General features: G+C 40.8%; 1 protein-coding gene across 1 annotated transcript in view; it reads right to left on the reverse strand.

Moving 5' to 3' along the window:
• grk3 (G protein-coupled receptor kinase 3) overlaps positions 1 to 20,935 on the reverse strand; it is a 280,800-nt gene that overhangs the window by 41,538 nt on the left and 218,327 nt on the right. Inside the window, exons 13-15 of the mRNA XM_072247961.1 lie at positions 14,454 to 14,548; positions 13,134 to 13,241; positions 3,764 to 3,830 (exon numbers count right to left, since the gene is read on the reverse strand). Coding sequence (XP_072104062.1) covers positions 3,764 to 3,830; positions 13,134 to 13,241; positions 14,454 to 14,548 — 270 coding nt within the window. The remainder of the gene's footprint in view (positions 1 to 3,763; positions 3,831 to 13,133; positions 13,242 to 14,453; positions 14,549 to 20,935) is intronic.

A 20,935-nucleotide genomic window follows, 5' to 3' on the forward strand; every position in this document is an offset into this window, starting at 1 on the left:
ATATTGCTACTTTAATACTGGTTTTATGGCTGTCATGCATCTGCGTTGTGCTTTTGTACTGCTGGACATTGCTTATTCTGGCTGGTTACTTGATTTTATTTATTGTTTATTTATTTTAATTGTTGTTTTATAACATTGAATACAAGAGTTGCAGACTCATTTTTGCTGTATTGGTGCATGACAAATTATAATATCCAATGACAATAAAGATTTGATTTGATTTGATTTCATTTCATTTCATTTCCAGATGGGGGAAAAAAGAAGTTTTAATAATGAGCTGGTCTGTAGGATGTAAAATTGACATCAATTCAGGAGGCAAAAATTTAGCAGAAATATGTCTTCCTGCTGAAGGGACTTGGCCTGAAATGTCGACTGTACTCTTTTCCATAGATGCTGCCTGGCCTGCTGACTTCCTCCAGCATTTTGTGTGTGTTGAATGAGAGATTCTTTCTCAGAAGGAATTCCTTCATATCCAGTTCTGCAGTCTTTTAATGAAAAAAGTTGTGACCTGGGCTTTTTTTTTAATAGAATGTCACTCTATTGGCTAATATTTCTTGTGCTTACCCTTATTACATGTGTCTTTTTAGCTTAGTATACTTTAGTGGGTTTGCACTTAATCCCCATTTGTTATTTGCATACATGTTGTTGTTCAGTTAAATTATTTCTGCAATCCACTTGCTTTAAAAAAGCTCAATTTCTACACGACTGAACTTAACCAGATTCGTAGCTCTCATCTCTGATAAATTCTAAAAATGTTGGCTTAATATCGTAATTATCATCCACCCTAGCAGATTCAATTTTGTTTGGCAATTTCTCACATTGCAGATAATAATGCTAAACAATCTGTAAAGCCAATCTCTACCAACAATGAATAGCTTGGCTTCATTGTTTTCCTTCACTTCCAGTCAGAAGTCACATAGATGCAAAACTTCAGCCCTAACTATACCTGATTTCTCAGTGCTGGTCACTTCTTTGATTAAAGCATTTTTCATCTTTAGCTAAACGAAGAATTCTTGCCACTGACAACACTTTAGAAACTCACAGGAGTTGTTGATTTCACACAATCTCTAAATTTTTGACACATTTCTAATGGTATGCACAGTTGATTCATTTAAACTGTATTAGTGAGCAATCAACACAGCACTATAGTCTTCTAAATTAATCAATGACTATTTTCTAGGCTTGGTGACACGTTCTTCAGGGAATATTGTCACAAGCTTTCATCAACACCTTTTTAACAAGAATGTGAGCTGAAAGCTAACTATCTGGGGTTTGGCACCAATTGAACAGTCCGTCTACCACCTAGAGCGTAAATGTGTAACAGGGCACTGAGAGAGTTAAGCACTGATTACGAAATATAAGTCACTTAGCCCCTAATCGGCTCCATTTCTCACCAATCTCACCAATTGAAGTGTCAAAGAAGACTGAAATCAACAAGGATGAGAGCAGAAGGCAAGCGGGTGTTCAGCCTATCTGCCTGCGTTTGATCGGTCTCTTTCTCCCTCTTGCTCGCTGCTGCCGGAGAAAGGTATCTGCGTGTCACCAGTCTCTCTCTCGCCGCTCCCAGAGGAAGGTGCCTGCGTTCGATCAGTCTCCCTCTCCCTCAATGGTGCTGGAGTCCTGGGTCTAGGCAAGGTTTAATCAATGTAGTTTATGGATTCACATTATTTCTGGTTCCTGATTGCTCCTTTTTGCTGTTTTGTGCTTTTTTGATCAGGGAGGACCAGCTCTGCAGCCTGCAGTCAATGAATGACACAACGCTAGACTGAACTGAACATTCCTCGACTGTTTCAATGACTTTGTGGCTTGACTTTACTTGTTTTTTTGCCGTTTGCGTGATTTGTTCTTTTTTTTGCGCTCTGGGGGATGATTTTCTTTGAACGGGTTCCATGGGTTTTCTTTCTTTTGTGACTTTTCTGTGGGAAGAGGAATCTCAGGGCTGTATACTGCCTACATACTTTGATAATAAATGTACTGTACTTTGAATCTCGAATGAGTCAGTGCCACTTTAAATTGTGTAACCTGGGGACAATTTGTATCAAAAACTCTGATACTCTTCCTTCCGTCCTTCTCCCATTCTATCACCTAACCCCACATCTAGATCTCCCAGTCATCACAGCATACTTCTGATTCTATTTCAAGTTTAGCTCCCATGCCTTGCTGTGACCTATTATTTTTACACTAACTTGGCAGACTGATAATTATTTCTTAGGTAATGACCAGTTTCTTACAGAAATCATATTACTTTATAAGGATGCCAATTTCTATCTTCTGGATAATCCACCTGCCATTGTGAAAACCTGCAATACAAACCTCCACTTTCCAACACACCAAAGCAGTGATCGTGATTTCACTTCAGATGAATATTTAAGAGCACTAAGCCACAGAAACGACTTAATACTTTGCTCTCAGTAAAGGTTTACATATACCAATGTCACTAATATAACAGAAATGCACCTGGGGTTATTTTATCACATTACTTGATGAGCATCATCACTCTTCAAAGATTTGTGACGAGAATACACATAGATTAAGATGCTAGCTGTCCTGTGCTGGCACCAGTGGGATCAGCAGTTGGTCTGCCACCTGTCTTCAGGAGAAAGAGAGATAAGGAAAACAATGGAGCAGCATTTGGAGATGTTAATGAAGGGACGGGAGAGTTTAACGGAAGGAGAGCTGTCAAGATCGGCTCCCCCTTTGAACCCTGAACTGTTTGAAGTGATGGACAGGCGATACCCCAGCAGGGGGATAAAAAGGGACAGGTTCGCTAAGGCAAGACACACGACACCCCGAGGTAACGAGACCCTGGAAGCGGTGCGTCTCCCACAAGTCGGTGGGAAGTTTTGGAAGGCTGGTCGCGGGACCAAGCCATAGACGCACAGGGTGGAAAGGCACGATCAGCGGGAACCTGGTGTGTCCCCGCCCTTGCCTGGGTGCCAGGTTCACCGCAGAGAAACGATCATATCTGGAAACGGAGGGGTCACGGTCGGTGACCTCAGAAGACATCACAAAGGGCTCGCCCGAAAGCTGACTGCGAAGAATATCGAAGGTCTGTGTGGAAGCCGTTTGAATATTCATTCGTTTTGCTCTCTCTCTCCTTCTCCCCACTGTCCATCTCCCACGGCAGTGATTACTGCGAACTGAACTGAATTCAATTGAACTGAACTTTGCATCACTTTGAAACTGGTCACTTACCCCTAGACGACGATAGAGCTTGATTGATCCTGTTATCTTAATTCTGTGTACATGTGTGTTTATCATTGCTGAATTGTTGCATTTATTATCCTTTTGATTAGAGTACTGTGTTGCTTGTTTCTTTAATAAAACTTTCTTAGTTCTAGTAGTCCAGACTCCAACTGAGTGATCCATTTCTGCTGGTTTGGCAACCCAGTTACGGGGTACGTAACAGATTCAATATTACACCTTCACTAGTCCAATATAAGAAACAGTTCCAAAAATGCATTTTATAGGTTTATTTCTATTCAGAAAGCACTGATATCTGGAGAAACCTCTTCAAAAAAGTTAGGCTAAGGTTTCAAAGCTGTTCAAAACTTATTTAGTGAAAACAAATATTATATCAAACAATTAAAATGAGCTATAAATGCTTATTTTCCCCATAACCAAATTTTAAAAATTAAATCAGTTTAAATACAAAACAGTTATTTGGCAAAGTCTGAAGCAGCATAACCGATCCAATTTAGAATATCTTCCTGTTGCAATGTCTGCTGAATGGTTGTGCTTGTGGAGAAATCTGTTTTCTTACCATTGTGAGTGTCATGCGGTCAATCTCATGCTTGTCTTTCGTCTTGTGCTGCCGGAAAGGACTGTGTCTAATGGGTGAAAAATATACTTTATTATCAGACACCAAAGCAACTGATTGAAACATTACTAACAAGTCACTGGGCAGATGGTCAGTCGCATGGGAATCTTGTGAGAAAAAGAGAAATAAAAGGAAAACTTATCTTGAGCAACTTGGCAAGTTTGATGTTAATATACAAATTCTTTCTGGGAGACAACGCTGAAAGTATATACTATGTTAATGATCATGAAACATGCAAATGGGGCCAGTTTCTGACAAAGTTTTAAGAAAATGGTTCAAAATCTTTTATATGTTATTTTAATATATTTTTTTCTTCATTGTCCCTTTCAAATCTGTGCTGCTTCCCAAACCAGTGACTCCTCTTTCATTCAGACTGCACTGTGAATCCCTTACGGCAGGGGTCTCCATCTTAGGGTCCACAGACCCCTCAGTTAATGGTAGGGGGGTCCATAGCATAAAGAAATAATGGGAATCCCTGCCTTATGGGTATTCTGCATCTCAGGTCAATTCAGAATTGATACATTCAATATTTTTTGATAATGGCAATAACAATTAAAAAACAAACATAAGAACATCAGAAATAAGAGCAGATGTAAATCATTTAGCCCATCGAGCCTGCTCCACCATTCTATAAGATCATGGCTGATCTGCGACGGACACAGTTCCACCTATTTGCCATTTACCCACAATCCTTAATTCCCTCTCTAAACAAAAAAAAATTAATCTAATTGCGTTTTAAATATACTTAGCGTCGTAACCTCCACTGTTTCCCCAGGCCAAAAAATCTACAGATGGGATTCCCTGCCCAAGGAAGCAAGAACAAAACAGAAGGCTTTAAAAACTCAGTGGGTCAATCTGCATCAAAAAAGGCAAAAGGTGCATGTCGAACATGATGCTCCGTTTAACATGGACTCCATTTGTCAAGATGAGCCATACAGGCAGTCAATTCTTGGTGAGCTGAATCAGTGACAATCTATTCAGCTAGACTGTCATGGCATCAGAACTGAACAATAATTTTCCCACCCAATCTACACATTCATATTTTCCAGTAGGGGCAATAAACAATATTCATCAAAATTGAATCCTGGCTAATTTCCCCACTTCTTTTGCAGGTTAATTAAGGCAGCTGGAGTAACATATTAGCTGCCACAGATGGGTTGAGCTACTCACTGAAGATTGTGGTCAGAACCTGGTATCTTCCAGTCTATATTAAGCTACATAGAGATAATGACTTCTGTGGACCTTGCACAGATGATGGCATGAACATTGACTTCTCTAACTGCCGTTAATGCCCCACCTCCCCTTCATACCCGTCCGCTATTTATTTATTATTATTATATATTTTTTTCTCTCTCTCTTTTTCTCCCTCTGTCCCTCTCACTATACTCCTTGCCCATTCTCTGGGCTTCCCCCCTCACCCTTTCTTTCTCCCTAGGCCTCCTGTCCCATGATCCTCTCATATCCCTTTTGCCAATCAACTCTCCAGCTCTTGGCTCCATCCCTCCCCCTCCTGTCTTCTCCTATCATTTCGGATCTCCCCCTCCCCCTCTCAAATCTCTTACTATCTCTTCTTTCAGTTAGTCCTGGCAAAGGGCCTGGCCCGAAACGTCGACTGTACCTCTTCCTATAGATGCTGCCTGGCCTGCTGCATTCACCAGCAATTTTTATGTGTGTTGCTTGAAATTCCAGCACCTGCAGATTTCCTCGCGCTTGCACAGATTTTTCTGCCTTAACAATAGCTTATTTTTCATGTATGAAATTTGAACTTCTTGTCTTTCAGTTTATTTCTCAAATTATGATACAATTTATGAATAGGTTTATTTTCACATACTGTAATCCCAGTAATATTTTATTCATCGATATGCATCACCTAAATACAATAGCTTAAATGTTACTTTTTATTAAAAATGTTATTGGTCTTTTAAACTACCAGGTAGCAGTCACGTCCAAGAGTCCCCATTTGATGGCATGCACATAGTCCGAACGTTTAATGGGTCATTTTCTGCAAAACTGTGTCCTGCTGCTCTGTGGACCTGCTGTCTAATAGGAAGAGGATTTTTACTTTCTTTCCACCTCTCTAATCCCTCTGGCTTCTCTGAGTATTGAGTCATCAAGGGTTTGCTCACATCGATTGAATTGGACCATCCCAGGGGAGGTCACTGCTGTTGTCATTGCCATCTCTTTTCCTTTACTGGAACACACTGCACCGCTCTTTAAAGGGCAACATCAAACAGAGTGATATACTTCTGCTGCACAGCACCTGCAGCAGCCTGGCCATCCACACCACATTGTGAAGAGTGGAATCCTGTTTTATCAACAGGTTTCAATTTTGAAAGGAATTAAGGAATTAGGATTTATTAAAACTGCTTTAAGTTATTTTCAGTACAGTTCCAAAAGCAAGTTTAATAAAACAGTGTGGACAGTCAGCACCTTTATCCCAGGGTGAAAATGGTTAATATGCGAGGGCATCATTTTAAGGAGATTGAAGGAAAGTCTACGTTAGATATTGGAAAAGTTTTTTTTTTACACAGAGAGAGGTAAGTGCATGGAATGCACTATCAGAGGTGATGGTAGAGACGGATTCATTAGGGAGATTTAAGGGACCTTTAGATAGGCATGTGGATGAAAGTGTTTGTGGGAGGAAAGTGTTAGATTGATCTTGGAGTAGGTTAAAAGATCGGCATAACATTGTGGACCGAAGGGCCTGTACTGTGTTGTAATGTTCTGTATTCTATGTCGTATTCCAAATACTCTTGCTTTTGCTCTTCCATTTGCTTATTCCTAATAAAATCCACAGGAACTTAAATTTAATTGAGTTTCTTTTTTCTCCAAAAAGTGATACTTTTTTGTTGTGCAACACACAAAATGCTAGAGGAACTTAGCGGGTCAGGCAGCATCTATGGAAATGAATAAACAGTCATCACTTGGCTGGGAACCTTCTTCAGGACTGGAAAAGAAGGGTAAAATGCCAGAATAAAAAGCTGGGGGGTGGGGGGGGGGGAAGGTGAAGGAGGACTAAGTAGAAAGTGATAGGTTGAGCCAGGTGTGTGCAAAAGGTAAAGGGCTGGAGAAGAAGGAATCTGATAAGAGAGGAGAGTGCACCATGCGAGAAAGGGAAGAAGAGGGGGCACCGTGGGAGGTGAGGAGAAAAGGCCAGAGCGGGGAACAGGAGAAAAGAGAAGAGGAAGGTTGAAAAAAAATTATCAGAAGGAGAAGTCAATGTTCATGCTATCAGGTTGGAGGCTACCTAGACTGAATATGAGGCTTTGCTCCTCCACCCTAAGAGTGGCCTCAACGTAGCAAAAGAGGAGTCCATGAACTGATACGTTGGTATGGGAATGAGGATAGGAAATAAAATGATCAGCCACCAGGAAATTTGGCTTCTGGCAGATGGAGCGAAGGTGCTCGACAACGAGGTCCCCCAGTTTACGTCAGATCCCACAAATGTAGAGGAGGCCACACTGGACGCAACAGATGACCCCAACAGCTTTGCTGAAGCGTTGCCTCACCCGAGGGGCCTGGTTCCTGTTAAGTAAAAGCATTTTGAAGAGAGCTAACCTGTTTCCTTTAATCTATCAACATCTACTTCACAGCATTATATATTAGCTAAAGGAGTAACTTCTAACCTCTTATGTCTTGATTCAGCAAATTCTAACCTCATTTTGATTTTATTTTTCTGTATTTGTTGTCTGAGCTTTGTAAGTTAGTGGGTTTGAACAGAGCTTAGGACAGTGCTGCCTCATTGAACAATATACAAATATAGATAGGGAACAACAACCTGAGACGCACACAAATTAATTGTATTTTGGGGGCTGGGGTTTAAATTTCATGTACAGTAACTACTCATTTCCCCCACTGTCACCAAACAATCCTCACCCCCCATCCACTGTCCACGAGGCAGCACAGTGGCATAGCGGTTAGCACAATGCTTTACAGCACTTTCGACCCAGGTTCGGTTCATGCCACAGTCTGTAAGGAGTTTGTATATTCTCCCCATGAGCACATGGGTTTCTTCCAAGTGCTCCGATTTCCTCCAACAGTCCCAAGGCTTACCAGCTGGTAGGTTAATTGGTCATGGTACTAATTGTCTCAGGGTTAAACAGGGGAATTGCGGACAGCGCAGCTCAAAGGGCCTGTTCCATGCTGTATCTCAATAAATAAAGTAAGCAACACAGGAAGGCTTCTTGGACATATTGTATTCATCAGCTGCAGGCAAAAGAGTGTGTAGAAAACAAGCTGAAAGGATCCAGCATTTGTAATGCTCGTCAGTGAAAGCAAGTCAAATGAACGAGGTTCCTAGTTTTCTGTGGTAAAAGGAAATAATATCTGACAACAAAAGACACATGTTTAGAAATCAGATGTACAACATCTCCAAAACACACCTTTGTGCCCAGTGTCAAAAGCAGGTCTGCAGCAGCATTAGTATATTTTACACCCAGGAAGAAGTGTTAAGACACGACCTGGGAAGTCCATGACAAGACCACACTGCATTAAGTGCAGCTGCCAACATTTTACTGTGTAGCAACCAACCTTCTTGTTAGCCTGTAAACAGCAGCAACACATATAATGGTTGCCATGGTATTGAGAGAGACTGCGGGGAAGCTGAGTGAGCTCCCACATTCAGACAGGGACGTTGATGAAAGCAAAGGAAATACTGGCAGGAATGCACCGGGAGGTGAGGACACTCACCAGAATCATCACAAGAACAACCTAAGCCGGAGACAGGTTGAGTAGTCTACTGCAAGAATGAGAATCCCAGAAAATAATTCAAAACCTCGTAAGATATATCAAAGAGAATTGCACACTATTAACAAAACTGCTCTCTTATACAAACATACTATTCTAAATATACACACAAACTGCTAATCCACACATCCAATCTTATCCTGCCCCTGACTTTCTTCCCTCCAGCCACCGACAGTGGTCAAGCCTCCAGGGTAGGATTGTTGTTGTTATTCCCCGCTGTGCCCTGCCGTGCATCGGGTGCCAACCTTGCCGATGCTTTAGTATATGTCTGTTTTTTACGAGGCCGAGTTGTTAGCTCGGTGCTCAACCCAGCACAGATGGAAAGAATGCAAGGAGCCGGCCGGATTCGAACCCGGGACCACTCGCCTCAAAGTCCGGCGCGGAAACCACTACACCACCGGCCGGCAAGTTAGGATAATGGAAAATTTCACTCATTGTCCTTCATTTTCTCCAACAATAAGGTTAGAACATATAGAAACAGAGAAGATATTGCCAGAAGGGGAGTGGCCTTCCTGACTGCAACATCTCACCAGGATGAAGGAGGCTACGCTCTTCCGCTCAGCAGAGAATGTAAACCAACTCTCAAGCAGACACTATAATAAATCTGCCAGGTATGCTCATTATAAATCTTCCATGAAACTGGAACATTCCCTTGAAACTAATCTGTTATATCCATGTATGCTGCCGCATCACCATAAAGGAGACATTATACTATGGGAGGAGAGTCCCCTGGATACAGATTAGGAGCAGGAAATGAAGGAAGAGGATGAGGCAGTGAACAATGAAGATGACCATTAGCACTGCCGGGGGTAGCAGATTAGGTCAAGGACTAGGCATCAAAATGAAATGCAGAGGCACTGGCAGGCTGTTCTCAGATTAAGGAATTCAGTGAGGAGGTTCGCCTGAGGTGTCGTCCATGCATCTGTTTTGCCTCAGAGAACTTGGATGAGGTCTGCAAATGGGTTGCTTTCATAACAAATCTGATGCATATCAAGATGATAAGTGACCAATCTGTGGTCACAAAGAGACACTGTGGTGTGCCACTTGGACACCAAAAGGTATCAGGAAAGTTCTGAAATGGGAATGCTTTTTGGGTGCTCAACTTAGGGCCAAATGTCAGGAGTTTCATAAACAAATCTCAAAGCACAAGCAATATTCATTTTTTTCTCATTTAGAATAACTAATTCAAGGCCTGTCTACCTAAACCGAGAGGGAGGAACCTAAGGTTTGGTTGAGGTAAGCACTAGGCTGACGTGGAAAAGTCAGGTATGGATCGAAGCGTGGCAGCAGGGTCCGGGTCCAGAGTGTATCGATGTGACAGGGCCCAGGTCTTCGAGCGAGGAATGAGCCGGTGCTGGGACAATTTATGCACCGGGCCAGATGGATTAAAAAGGCAGGGTGGCAGGACCAGGGGCGAGGTTCAGGCTGATTCTACTCGCTGCTCTGCAACGTTTACTCTTCTCTGCACCACACTGAGGCTGAAGCAGTGGCCTGTTCTGGGCTTCATGTCTATGGGCTCCACAACGTTTACTCTGCTACGCACTGAAGTGCCTCTATTAAAAATAAATGGCTTCCTGCTATAGAACATGATGATGAAATTATGCAACTGATGATAATGTTGCCTTGGTACTGGCACAATAAGTGAATTAGAATCACTTGGTTCCCAACCTGATCCAAACATGGACCAAAGAGGCGAATTCCAGAAATGAGATGAGTATTGACACTGATGACAGTGCAGCATTTGACTGAGTGTGACACAAATGTGATCAGAGGGAAAATACTCCAGTAGTTGGGATCCCAAAGGAAGATTATTGTGCTTGTCAGATTCAATCTGTGGCCTAGGCCAAACGCTTCCAGCTGATTCATCAATAACACTCCTTTCATCTTAACAGCAGACGTAGAAATGTTCATGCATGAATGCACAATCTTCAATTCCACTCATAACTCTTAGAAAATGAGGCAGTCTGTGCCAGTGTGTAGTAGAGCCAAACAACATCAGTCATGGGTTATTCTGTGAGAGAAGTGCTATGCATCTCCAACAGCAGAGAATGGAACTATCCATAACATTTAATACATTTTCTCTGCTGAATTTATTATCAATATCCTGGGGATCATCATCAACAAGAGACCTGTGACATAAATATCATGGCCATAGAGTAAGTTAACTCCAGATATCTAATGCCTTTCCACCAGCTATATGCTCTAAGCCAGGATCCTATCAACTGGTATCCTCTCAATAATCCTCAACATTTATCCCCTCTACCACTGGCATACAGTGGTCAGATCCTGAAAGTGAATAAAAAGCACTTGATATACAAGATTTCCTCCAAGAGGGCCACAACCTTGTCATTAGATTCAGAGGCTTGCATGCCTCAATGACCCGGAGAGCTATGTTGGCTAGAGTCAGGGCTTTATGTGTTGGCTCTTGGTAGGATCACCCATGCCAAACAGGTCAAAGGGTAAAGGACAAACTAAGAGTGGTCCACCAGTCCTCCAGGTGTGGGAGGTCATCTCAGGGCTAACAACTCTGACTGGTAAAACAAAATTATTACAGAAACACAAACACGAGGAAATCTGCAGATGCTGGAATTTCAAGCAACACACATACAAAGTGCTGGTGGAATGCAGCAGGCCAGGCAGCATCTATAGGAAGAGGTACAGTCGACATTTCGGGCCGAGACCCTTCGTCAGGCCGAACTGAAAGAAGAGATACTAAGAGATTTGAAAGCGGCAGGGGGAGGGGGAGATCCTAAATGATAGGAGAAGACAGGAGGGGGAGGGATGGAGATAAGAGCTAGAAAGTTGATTGGCAGAAGGAATATGAGAGGATCATGGGACGGGAGGTCTAGGGAGAAGGGTGAGGGGGGAAGACCAGAGGATGGGCAAGGAGTATAGTGAGAGGGACAGAGGGAGAAAAAGGAGAGAGAGAAAAAAAATTAATAATAATAATAAATGAGTAAGTAACGGATGGGGTACGAGGGGGAGGTGGGGCATTAACGGAAGTTTGAGGAGAATGTGTGTATATAAATAAATAATGGATGGGGTACGAAGGGAAGGTGGGGCACTAACAGAAGTTTGAGAAGTCAATGTTCATGCCATCAGGTTGGAGGCTACCCAGACGGAATATAAGGTGTTGTTCCTCCAACCTAAGTGTGGCTTCATCTTGACAGTAGAGGAGGCCGTGGATAGACATACCAGAATGGGAATGGGACGTGGAATTAAAATGTGTGGCCACTGGAAGATCCTGCTTTCTCTGGCGGATTTTAATTCCATGACCCATTCCCATTCTGATATGTCTATCCACGGCCTCCTCTATTGTCAAGATGAAGCCACACTCAGGTTGGAGGAACAACACCTTATATTCTGTCTGGGTAGCCTCCAAACTGATGGCATGAACAATGACTTCTCTAACTTCCGTTAATGTCCCACCTTCCCTTCATACCCTATCTGTTATTTATTCATTTATTATCATTAATTTTTTTTTTCCTCTCTTTCTCCCTCTGTCCCTCTCACTATACTCCTTGCCCATCCTCTGGGCTTCCCCCCTCACCCTTTCTTTCTCCCTAGACCTCCTGTCCCATGATCCTCTCATATCCCTTTTGCCAATCACCTGTCCAGCTCTTGGCTCCATCCCTCCCCCTCCTGTCTTCTCCTATCAGTTCGAATCTCCCCCTCCCCCTCCCACTTTCAAATCTCTTACTGTCTCTTCTTTCAGTTAGTCCTGATGAAGGGTCTCGGCCTGAAACATCGACTGTACCTCTTCCTAGAGATGCTGCCTGGCCTGCTGCGTTCACCAGCAACTTTGATGTGTGTTGCTTATTACAGAAACAACAATGAAGAATCCATTTACATCTGATTACAATGGTATTCCTGAGTGTCCACTCGGGACGTATGACTGGCAGTAGTGAAAACTGAGAGGAAGCTACTGACACGATGAAGGAAGCTCTGAACACTGCCAGAGATGGAGGACCTTCATTGCTGCCTTAAACGCCTATGGTGTAATGGACAGTAAGTAAGAAATACAAGATTTACTGAGGTATTTTTTGTCCCTAAGAAATCAAAATCTCTTCAGTTTTCAAATATGACTCATTATTACTGACATTAGGGATCAGATATCTACTTTTCCTTCAATGTTTGAATGCTTCACATTTCAAAAACAGGAACTGGACCTAGTTTGATTGAAGCATGACACAAACAAGCATACATAAAGATGTAATGAAATTGAAACCTACATTTCATCTGTGAAATGATATAAATTGTTCTCTAAATAAATAAATATGCATTCATATAACAATGTACACAGCAGAATTCATTGCAGAGAGCTGAATTATCAAATCTGATTGGTTGAATTGTAAAAAAGGGATTAAGAACTACAAGTCAGAATGTGCAACTCCGCTCAATGCTGTTTTACACTAATTCCATCAGTTTTAGGGTTGATATTCCAGACGGTCACTTTATCAGATCTTAAACTGCCCTGCAAGGACATAACAATTTAAACGTGGTGACAATCTGCAAAGCTGATTTTAAGCAATTAATTTCATATAGCATTCTGTGTTTAGTGACTTACCCTCGAAGTAATTTGAAGAGCATGCAGCCCAAAGAGAACCAATCTGCACTACTGTCGTATGCTGTACCTTTCTGTAACACCTCTGGAGCCATGTATCCATGCGTCCCACTGCATCAAAAGAACAAATTATGTTTCAACATTAAGATTTAACCAAAGTCCTTCGGTTGCATATTATGATACCTTTTGATACCCGCAACAAAAATGGAAGAAATGGTGACAGCTGGTTGCTCAGAGAGATGGTGGTTCATTAGAATTTTGTTCTTTATCTCAGCTACTACCTAACCTCAAACTGATTGACAGTGATGATGTTAACAATGGTTATGACAAGCTTAAGCTAGATAATTCATTATTTTTTTGTTTCTGATGTTATCAACAATCCATCAAGGAAGTGTATTTGTTTATACAAGATAAGGAAGAATTTGCTTATAAAGCATGCCTGGGTGAAGAACTGGAATGTTGCTGTGTTGTATACTGGTAAGAATCATAGCCTGCAGGAAAGAAGGATTGAAATGCTGTTTCATTAGGCTGTATTCATGTATGCTTAAATGGCAATTAAACTTGAACTTGAAAGGGAAAAAAAGTAATAAGAAGTATTAAATTACTCCTATAAGTAAGATCTTGTTGCAAATAAGATAAGTGAGGAAGTTGCAAACTTTTCAATTAGTAACAACAGATACAAAATGCTGAAGGAACTCAGCAGGTCAGGCAACATCTATGGAAATGAACAGATTGTTGATGTTTTGGGCCGAGATCCTTCTTCAGTGAAGAAACATATTTAAATCATGGGAAATCTAAATATTGACAGTAGAGGATCATAACACAAAGGGAACTATTCTAAAAGTTCAATTTAGAGTTATCCTTTAAATATTTTTAGAAGAAATATCATTGGCAATCTCAAAATATCATAAGAAGATAGCTTTATGGGGATTTTCCACTAATTTCTTAAGGATCTGTTGCAAAGATACATATTAACTGTGGCCACGAGGAAATCTGCAGATGCTGGAATTTCAAGCAACACACATAAAAGTTGCTGGTGAATGCAGCAGGCCAGGCAGCATCTCTAGGAAGAGGTACAGTCGATGTTTCAGGCCGAGTCCTGACGAAGGGTCTCGGCCCGAAATGTCGACTGTACCTCTTCCTAGGGATGTTGCCTGGCCTGCTGCGTTCACCAGCAACTTTTGTGTGTCTATTAACTGCAGTTGAGGGGTGAATTTGAGAGAAATGGCAGCATATAAAAAGAGGAACACATTCATCTGCCAGCACAAGACTGGTCATGCTCATGCAAAAAATGTCTACATTAATAGGTTAGCAAGTACATACACGCTGGCATGAGGCTTCTTTTTTGAGAAATCGCAGGCAAGCCCAAGATCTGATATTCTCACGTGACCATGTTCATCCAGTAGAATATTTGCAGGCTGTGAAAATAATACAAGTAATATAATACTGCAATCAGAATCATTATAATTTCACTCATAACCCACATGACAATTTCAATACTCATTGTGATTTGAACACAGCAAGTTAGAGCCAAAGGAGTTAGCTTGCAAATGATACCTGAAGAATTTCAGGAGCTCACATTCAAATTTCTACAAAAGCTGTGGAATTTAAATTCAACTAAAAATATAAGATTTGGGAAAATAGCTAGTATTAGACCTTAAGATACAGGAGCAGAATTGGGCTATTTGGCCCATTGAGTCTGCTCCGCCATTTCATCATGGCTGATCCAATTTTCCTCTCAGCCCCAATGTCCTGCCTTCTCCCCATATCCCTTTGTGCCCTGACCAATCAAGAAACTATCAACCTCCGCCTTAAATATACATAAAGACTTGGTCTCCTGAGCTGCCTGTGTCACAGAATTCCACAGGTTCATCATTCTCTGGTTTAAGTAATAATGACCACTAAAAATGCCCAACTGTTACAAAAATGTGGTTCACCAACGTACTTCACAGGAGGAAATCTGTTAATCCTACCTGGTCTCCCCTGCATCTAACTTCAGTCCTGTTCTGTGCAGTTGATACTTAAATGCCTTCTGAAATGGCCTAGAAAGCCACTAAATTCAAGGGTAAGTACATGGCCAATAAATAGTGCACTTATCTACAATACCCAGATCCTTAACAAACATTTATAGACCCACAAATAGAATCGTTGATTGTAAGTACTGGCCTTAACAAAGGGATGTTCCCCTCTGCTCATCATAGCATATGTTATGTCCACTTGAGAGGAAAAATCTCATCTACAGAATTCCAAAAATGCAATATTTGTCCCATGCTAACACGGCAGTGCTAGATTCTCTGCTTGAGCCTCAGAGATAGAACTTAAACCTCAGTCTTCAAATGAAGAGGCAAGCATGATAATATTGATTCAGAAAACGACCGAGCCTTTCAAACCCTTATTCTTATGATTGTGTGTGGAGGCAAACTGCTTCTGCCTGGATGTTGACAGAGGACTATTTTCTTAACATGCCATTAAAGCTTTAACGTTCACTGGTGCTCTCTGAATCACATTATCACGTGCCCTTACTTTCACTGTTTCATGGCAAAATGAGTGAAGCAGGTGAGGAATGGTTCTCTGAAGGTGTCAGATTTTCAATGTTCAGCATTGTGAGAGACACAAGGGGTATTTATTTTAGTAGTGTGCATTTTACTTCAAATTAGGAACTCCAATTTATTTATTTAGATACAGCACAGAATAGGCCATTCTGGCCTTCGAGCCACGCCACCCACAATCTCCCAATTTAGTCCTAGCCTAATCACAGGGCAAGTTACAATGACCAATTAACCTCAATCGGTACAACTTTGAACTGTGGGAAGCAACCAGAGCACCTGGAGGAAACCCATGAGGTCATGGGGAGAATGTACAAACTCCTTACAGGCTATGATAACACATTAAGTTTTCAAATAATCAGAATATCTGAAGATAGAAAAGCCTCACAGTATACTGTAAGTTCTCATCCCATTACCTACGTGCTATCCATGGATATCTACAAAGACCTCCTTGTCAGAGCCATCTGCCTTGAATTAAAAGATTAATCCTAATGGAGCCATTCATCTCCTAACAGCTCTGCCCTAAAATGGTATACAGAAGCATCAAAGGTTGATGGAATTAACATTCTGTAACTAAAGAAAGTCAAAATAAATATAGTTTCTTTGTGCAACTTGAAAATTATTTCTTTACTGATGCCTTGGTAGTAATGGATATAAAAGATATCAAGAAAGAGCATCACTGCTGAAGACATTTTCAAAGGCGATGAAGATCAGCACAGGCAGTCCGGGATAGGGATGTTAGCAATTTCAGCAGGAACACAGATAGCATAGTACATCACTGTAATTAGCACCTTCTGTACAATTAGAGATCAAAAGAGCAGCCATAAGTGTACTAATATATTGTCCATGAACCCATATATAGGGACTACTTCCCTTGGCAGCACTGTTTTTTAAGCTTAAAAATTGACAGCCTTCTTTCAACATGCCAAGACCATCCTTATAACCTTCTGGGTAGGACTCCACTAGATCTCACAGGGCAGCAAGAGAGTTATATTTATTTCATCACAACAGCTATTGCACATAAATAATACAGTTGTATCTTCTACTAGGTGCGCTTAATTGTTTCACTGGAGTCCCGAGCCACATCTATATCAGGTATGTCTTGTCTCTAAGAAAGTATCCTCAAATGTAATTGCCTTATCAATGAGTTCAAGAGTTTCCAAATGATGGACAATACAAGCATGGTGGTAGTCATCTGCAGAATTTCAACTCAGATACACAATCTTCTGACAGGCATCATGGACAACTTGAATATTTTGTGAATTGTTTAACAAATTTTATCTGGTAGCTTCAAAGACACTTGAATACAAAGCTGCATCCTGAGAAATCGAGCAATGCAGTGGAACCTTCTATTCCTATTTCCTTTTGAACTGTCAATTGTATCTGATCTTAGAAGCCAAAAAAACTTGCAGCCAAATTGAAGTAGATTCATTACCTGTTAAATTCCCACAGTGACCAGTTTTTGGCTGAGGTAGGAGCCAATGCATCTGTTCTCTATCTGCATTGTATTCTGCATTGTGCGTTTATTGTGGTAGGTAGTCCAGTGGGTGGGTAAAAGCCATGGTAAAAGCGAAGGGTTTTAGCTACATATTTATGCTTTGTTCTGGGGACTGCCAGGGTGTCATATTTTTTGTTGACTGTTTAATTCCACTTAGTTCCACTGCTCAAGATTGTTTGTTTCACTAGTTGCTAATAAAGGGTTGAATATATTTCTTCAACTTTACGGGACGTTATTATTGGATTGATCAGACAGCGCATCATACAAGGATAACAACACATGATAGGCTACCGGCAGTGGCACTGGTTTGTTCAAGCTGATGCTACAACTGATTTTGCTTAGATCCTTTGTGACACTATGAAAGGATGGAGTGCCAATAAGTAGAGGTCAATGTTCATAAGGACAGATAGGCAATCAAAAGGTAGCAGATCATTGCAAGAGAAATCATATAAATGTTTGATGGAAGCCCAAGGCCATCGTTCTTTTTGAAAACAGGTATCATTGTTAAAATACATCTTGTACCAAACGAAGACTTGTACCTACATGACTCAGGGAGGCAAATCTGATATGCTGGAGTGTTCTGCTGAACTCCATGCCTCTGTAACTCCTCTGTTCACTCACTGCATAACCTAATATTTATTCAGTGCAGTCACATTTTCACCATCCATACTTCTCTCCAAACAAAAGGCTTGATGCAGTTCAAATAAATATATAATAGCAAACTTAAAGGGTAAATGTCAAATCTCTCAAATATAGGTCTCTTTTTGTGTGATATTTAAGAACAAAGGTGCGTAAAGAAAAGGCTAACATGAATTCTTAACAAATTGCTCTTTCTGTTTATTGACAAAATAAGCTTTTACGTGGAGGTTCTCTCTTCCTAATCCATGAAAAAAACAGAATGGAATAAATGAATCAACAAGCAATGAAATATCTGACTTCTGAGCTGCCATTCCTCTCCATCTTTTCCAAGTGGCTCTCATTAAATGCCACTATGTTAGATTATTTGCTTTCAGTCTGAACCAGCGGTATGTGACAAATGAAAGCAGGAAACCTTGTTGATCTGCCTGTTCCCTGTAGAGAGAACAAGTTTTCAAACCATCCCTTTTTCAATTAGGATTGCCAGCTCTCTAGGATGTCCTGGATTCTTTACAAATTAATGCTTAATCTCCAAGGAAGTGTTGCAAGCAACCCTGGAGAAAAATCGTGACAAAAGTAAATGTATTTTTAAAGAAAAATAATTCTTTCAATATTTTTGTTCAATTATAAAAACAATGAGTAGAGAGACAACGTTGTGCACGTTTATAAACAGTAATTACCCAAATGGAGTAAACTGCTTATCCACTTATCTTTGAATGAAATATATGGCTTTAAAGACTGAAAGAACCTGTAAGGTATAAAATATCAATAATGATGTAATTATTTATAAATAAAGGAACATTTACATTAAACTTTTAACCAATCAACCCAATTAAAAAGTAACCTGTGACAGAATTTCTGACAAAACACTGGCGAAAGGAAGAAATAGGATTAGTTTAGATAAGTACAGATGCAAAGGGCAAAAGGCTAGTTTCTATGCTATACAATCCTAATATACTATCCTTTTACAGACAACTTTGATCTTCGCCCTTTCAATGAATTATTTTAATTCCCTATCATATTCCTACAGTGACCTTTCTGCACAGTTCAAGAAAATCCTACATAGCCTCACATTACAGCACCTCCCTTCCAACCAGCAGTGTGCAAATGCTGAAATCTGGAACAATAAGCAATCTGCTATTGGAATTCAGTGGGTTAAGCAGCATCTCTGGGGGAAAGTGAATTGTTGATATTTGGGTCAAAATCATACATCAGGACCAAGGATCAGGATCAGCTTTTGTGTGGCTCCAGATTCCAGCACCTGCAGATTCTTGTGAATCCAATTTATACACTGTTATGTTCTTTCTTGTAAAAAACGGTATGAAATTTATGTTTATGTTTTTCTTGTGAATGTTCTGTATCTGATGCTATGTGCCTGTGATACTGCTGCAAGTAAGCTTTTCATTGCAGCTTTACCTAGGTGTGCATGACAATAAACTCAACTTTGACTTTGGTACAGAAAGCAATTCCTTTTGGGGCACAATTGAGATCACCCTGTCTGGCTGCATCACTGCCTGGTATGGGAGCTGTACTTCCCTCAATCGCAGGACCCTGCAGAGAGTGGTGCGGACAGCCCAGCACATCTGTAGATGTGAACTTCCCACTGTTCAGGATATTTGCAAAGACAGATGTGTAAAAGGGCCCAAAGGATCATTGGGGACCTGAGTCACCCCAACCACAAAATGTTCCAGCTGCTACCATCTGGGAAACGGTACTGCAGCACTAAAACCAGGGCCAACAGGCTCCCAGACATCTTCTTCCACCAGGCCATCAGACTGCTTAATTCATGCTGACACAACTTAATTTCTGTTATACTGTTGTACATACTATTTATTATAAATTACTATAAATTGCACATTGCACATTTAAATGGAGACGTAACAAAGATTTTTACTCATGTACATTAAGGATGTAAGTAATAAAGTCAATTCATTCAATTGCATCCACTTTATCAAAGACTTGCCTTTGTTCTTCAACCTCATCCTTATAGCAAATTAAAGACCCCAGTTTTCTCACATTTTTAGTTCAGATAAAGGGATTGTTGACCCCAATTCTGTTCTTTTCTCTATATAACCATCATATCGAATATTTCCACTATTTTTGGTAGTTATTTTGTACCACGTTCTGACCAGCCTCTGTCGATAATAGAACTGACCCATTTGAAACAGATGGTTACTTAAGAATACAAACCTAGGTCCTTTTTGTTGGATGGTAACATGTTTGCTTTATTCCATTCCCTTTACAGCAGAGGATGAGTGTCATTTGTGGAATACACTCTACACTTAGCAGAAGGAAACAAAATATTTTCATATATAATGCAGGATCTTAATCAGGCATAGCTACACAGGGTGGTGAAGTAGTCACATAGCGAGCTTGCTTTCATTGGTCAGGGCACTGTGTAAGAATTGGGCCAATACTTTGCATCTGTGCAAGATGACAATAATATCATACTTGTGGACTATAGTGTGAAGTCCTGGTTATCTAGCTATAGGAAGCTTGGCATTGAGCAAGAAAGAGTGCAAAAGAGATGCACAAGAATGTTAACAGACTGGAAGGCTTGAGTTATAAGAAGAGGTTGGGGTTATTTTTCCAAGAGCACAAGAATCTGAAGGGTGATCTTACAGAGGTATAAAAATGTCATGAGGTGCATAGACACGGTTGATGGTCACAATCTTATCCCCCAGGGGAAAAAACGAGTAATAATAATAATAGGAAAAAAATAGAGTTTAAGGTGAAATGGGAAAGATTTAAATGTGACCAGAGGGGCAAGATTTTGGGGCAGCACGGTAGCACAGTGGTTACACATCACTTTACAGTCCAGGTGACCTGGGTTTAATTCTCACCACTGCCTCTAAAAGAGTTTGTAGGTTCTCCCTGTGACCATGTGGATTTCTTCTGGGTGCTCTGGTTTCCTCCCTCAGTCCAAAGATGCACTGGTTGGTAGGTTTATTGGTCACTGTAAATTGTCCTGTGATTAAGCTAGGATTAAATCAGTGGATTGTTGTGTGGCGTGGCTCGAAGTGATTTAAGGGCCTATGCCACACTGTATCTCATTAATAAATAACATTTTCACAAAGAGGGCATGTGAGTTTATGGAATGACCTGCTAAAGGAAGTTTTAGAAGT

The sequence above is a fragment of the Mobula birostris genome, chromosome 31, assembly GCF_030028105.1.
Source record: "Mobula birostris isolate sMobBir1 chromosome 31, sMobBir1.hap1, whole genome shotgun sequence".
In the NCBI taxonomy this organism is placed as follows: domain Eukaryota; kingdom Metazoa; phylum Chordata; class Chondrichthyes; order Myliobatiformes; family Myliobatidae; genus Mobula; species Mobula birostris.